Below are 3918 nucleotides of genomic sequence, written 5' to 3'. Positions count from 1 at the left end.
GAGTCTCCTGCCTCAGCCTCCCAAGCAGCTGGGACTACAGGCGCCCGCCACAACGCCTGGCCATTTTTTGGTTGCAGCCATTATTGTTTGGCGGGCCCGGGCTGGGGATTCGAACCCACCACCTTAGGTGTATATGGCTGGCGCCTTAGCCGCTTGAGCCACAGGCGCCGAGCCCATTAATTTCTTTCTAATGACAGTTCTTAGATTGTCATCCAGGGCCATCATGCCAACATACTATTCAGTAAACACAGTTTTGCCAGGGCTCAGAGCAGTGTGATCCAGGCTCACAGCCCTCTGCTGGGCTGGCTTGGTGGCAGAGTCATTTTAGAGTCTGTCATCTAAGGAAGGGGCTATATATATTCTTTCAACAATCTTCCTCCATGATTTCTTTGATTCGAGTGTTAGCTGTACTTACAGGGCAATAGAGTTTGACAGGTTCCCAGAAAAAAGAGGTGTTCCATAGTACCAGTTAAAGATCTAATAGACTTCTACTGCAGATGACAAATTTGAGGGCTCTTTTAACTGCCAACCTACTTATTTTAGTTATGTGTATAAACACCCAGAGTCCATTTTACAGGGGCTCTGTCATCTGTGTCTTACTTAAATGCCAAGTAATAAGATTGTAAATAGCAGATACATTTTAATATCATAAGTTGTTATTTAAGCTATTTTTGAAAGGAGACTTAGCTTTAGGGAAATTTCTTTGGTATAACTAAAAGTCATTAATTCATCAAATTTAATGGGTACCTACTAAGTATCTGGCACCATGGTGAGTATTGGGGGCTATTGTGTACCCCATTGCAGTCCTTTAATTAGGTTTTCACATCCCCACCTGCTCTCATTTCCTGGGGAAGAAACAGGCAGGGACATGGAACCCAAATCATTAAGACTTTGAAATTCTAGGTGATTGCCATGAAGATCTGAAGCCTGGCAATTAAATAACCAGTTAGAATAAAATAAACCTGGCTTTTTAAAAGCTGTGAAAATTTTCTAGCCTCTTGTGTTCACTAGAAGTTTAATTTATATAAATTTCCTTTTGGTTGCTTTTTCTTCTCATGACAGGGAATTGAGTAGACATTGTATGTTTTTCTTCATTGTTTCAGATTTTGAGATACAGAGTGAAAATGAGGAGAACTCTAATCAAGACATGTTTGAGGATGTCGAAACACATGAGTTGTTCTCAAAAATGCCTGACAGGGAAGGCATTCAGCAATCAAATGGGGAGAGTGACTTTGAGAGAGACTGTGGCACTGGGGGGCCCAAGGGAAATGCTCTAGGGGAGGTGCCATCCCAGGGCAGAGAACTTGGCCAGCTCATAGGCCTTCAGGGTACCTACCTGGGTGAGAAGCCATATGAATGTCCCCATTGTGGGAAAACCTTCAGCCGGAGATCCCACCTAATCACCCATGAACGGACCCACACGGGAGAGAAATACTACAAATGTGATGAATGTGGAAAAAGCTTTAGTGATGGTTCAAACTTTAGTAGGCACCAAACTACTCACACTGGGGAGAAACCCTATAAATGCAGAGATTGTGGGAAGAGCTTTAGCAGGAGTGCAAACCTCATAACCCACCAGAGGATTCACACGGGAGAGAAGCCCTTTCAGTGTGCCGAGTGTGGCAAGAGTTTTAGCAGGAGCCCCAATCTCATTGCTCATCAGCGAACCCACACGGGAGAGAAACCATACTCATGCCCAGAATGTGGAAAGAGCTTTGGCAACCGGTCCAGCCTTAACACACATCAGGGAATCCACACTGGAGAAAAACCCTATGAATGTAAGGAATGTGGTGAAAGCTTTAGTTACAACTCCAACCTAATCAGACACCAGAGAGTCCACACAGGAGAGAAACCATACAAATGTACTGAGTGTGGACAGAGGTTCAGCCAAAGCTCAGCCCTCATTACCCACCGGAGAACTCACACAGGAGAAAAACCCTATCAGTGCAGTGAGTGCGGGAAAAGCTTTAGCCGCAGCTCCAATCTGTCCACCCACCGGAGAACCCACATGGTGGAGAAGCCCTATAAGTGTGGAGTGTGTGGGAAGAGCTTCAGCCAAAGTTCAAGTCTTATTGCACACCAGGGCATGCACACAGGGGAGAAACCCTACGAGTGTCTGACATGTGGGGAGAGCTTCAGCTGGAGCTCCAACCTTCTCAAGCACCAGAGGATCCATACTGGTGAGAAGCCCTACAAATGCAGTGAGTGTGGGAAGTGCTTCAGTCAGCGCTCCCAGCTGGTGGTGCACCAGCGGACCCACACAGGTGAGAAGCCCTACAAATGCCTCATGTGTGGCAAGAGCTTCAGCCGGGGCTCTATCCTGGTCATGCACCAGAGAGCCCACTTGGGAGACAAGCCCTACAGGTGTCCTGAATGTGGGAAAGGCTTCAGCTGGAATTCAGTTCTCATTATACATCAGCGAATCCACACAGGGGAGAAGCCCTACAAGTGCCCTGAATGTGGGAAAGGATTCAGCAACAGCTCCAATTTTATTACACATCAGAGAACTCATATGAAAGAGAAACTGTATTGAAGTGGCAAAGAGGAAAAAGTGAAGAGACTGGCCAGAGATGGACTTGCCACACTGCCCCAAATAGGGATGTCCCTTTAAAAGAGCCATTCTTCCTAAATGCTTTTTGGAGTTTTTGACAGAATCTTACCCTTGCTTATCCTCATTTCTAATACCATCAGTGGTTGGAGTCAACCCCCATACATGGTTAAGAACAGCATGTAAGGAGCAGAAGGTCTGCAAAATTGGGTCTTTTTCTGTAACATTTCATAGCTTGATTGGCCTCTCTCTTGATTCCTCTGTGCCTCAGTTTCCTCTTTGGTAAAATGGGGGGAAACATTTCTCCTGTGGAGTGAAAGACAGCATGGCCCTCAGCATGGGCTGAGTCCTCAGAGAAATACTAGAAATTCATTTGTGTGGTTCTGGTTGTTTTGCTGGCATTTTGTTGGGCTATCACCCCAAGCTATCAGCATCGCAGGGCCCCTGCCCATGTTAGAACCTGCTCTGTTTGGCATCAGTGTCCTTGGCTTTGACCTCAGGTCAAGGATGAAAGGGCTTCTCCAATTGTGAGTCATCCTTGCAGAGGTGGACCCCCTTTCTATTTCTAGAAAGTATCAGGAGTACAGACACTGAGATATGCCCTGACCTGATATCTCAGCATCCTTCCTGTTGATAAGCTAGACAGGGCCTTCTAGGATTCACATTCTTGTTTTTGTCTCTGCTTGCTATCCTGTGGTAAGTCAGGTGCCCAGGGGAGCACACTTGCTCTTGTGGGGTTTTGTGCTGGAGTATGTGGTGAAATCTGAGACCCCAGCAGCCCACCTGTGGAGGAGGCAAACAGTCCTGCATGCCACAGGGTGGGCTTGTGTCTTGGCCCACAAATACGTAGCTCCACAATTATTTCTAAATTATTCTGTGTAATTGTTATTTCTCTGTTCTCATATTTTTGATTTTATACATGCACTGGTGGCTTTTGTATACTAAGGACATTATTTTTAAGGAAGTGCTGATTTTAAGGACATATCTGTCCCCTGGAAAGATCTGGGCTTGAATCAGGAATTTGTCCTATAGATGCCACCCTTGATCTTGGTATACTACCAGGGGTTTGTTCTTGGGATCCTCCAGCCTGGAAACAATAACAATAGGGGAAAGATAACAGGTGAAAGGTTTGTTATGAGGAAAGGGGACAGTCGAGGAAGTGTTTCTGGGAATGTGAAGCTGCACCCTTCCACTCTTGGGGGCCTGTGCTCAGAATGGGTTTTGGTTCTTATAGGATGGATGCTCAATATGCCTAATAAAGTAAAGTCCCTTTCTTTTCTAGAGTCTGTCTTTTAACACATGTTAAAAACCAGAACTTGACTGTTAACAAATTCACACCTCACTTCCCCACCCCACGCCAACCACCTCTT

The 3918-nt window shown here is 45.8% G+C and overlaps 1 protein-coding gene across 2 annotated transcripts in view; it reads left to right on the top strand.

Moving 5' to 3' along the window:
• ZSCAN2 (zinc finger and SCAN domain containing 2) overlaps nt 1–3181 on the top strand; it is a 19714-nt gene extending 16533 nt beyond the window's left edge. Inside the window, exon 3 of one of the 2 annotated variants that reach the window (XM_003784613.3) lies at nt 1104–3181. In XM_003784613.3, coding sequence (XP_003784661.1) covers nt 1104–2533 — 1430 coding nt within the window. In that variant the 3' untranslated portion in view covers nt 2534–3181. The remainder of the gene's footprint in view (nt 1–1103) is intronic. The other variant, XM_023510095.1, reaches the window with a different exon arrangement.
• Nucleotides 3182–3918: the final 737 nt, after the last annotated feature.

The sequence above is a fragment of the Otolemur garnettii genome, unplaced genomic scaffold (assembly GCF_000181295.1).
Source record: "Otolemur garnettii isolate 467f Iridium unplaced genomic scaffold, OtoGar3 scaffold00011, whole genome shotgun sequence".
NCBI classification, from domain to species: Eukaryota; Metazoa; Chordata; class Mammalia; order Primates; family Galagidae; genus Otolemur; species Otolemur garnettii.
The sequence above is the reverse complement of the archived record's forward strand: the minus strand, read 5'-3'. Positions and strand labels throughout refer to the sequence as shown.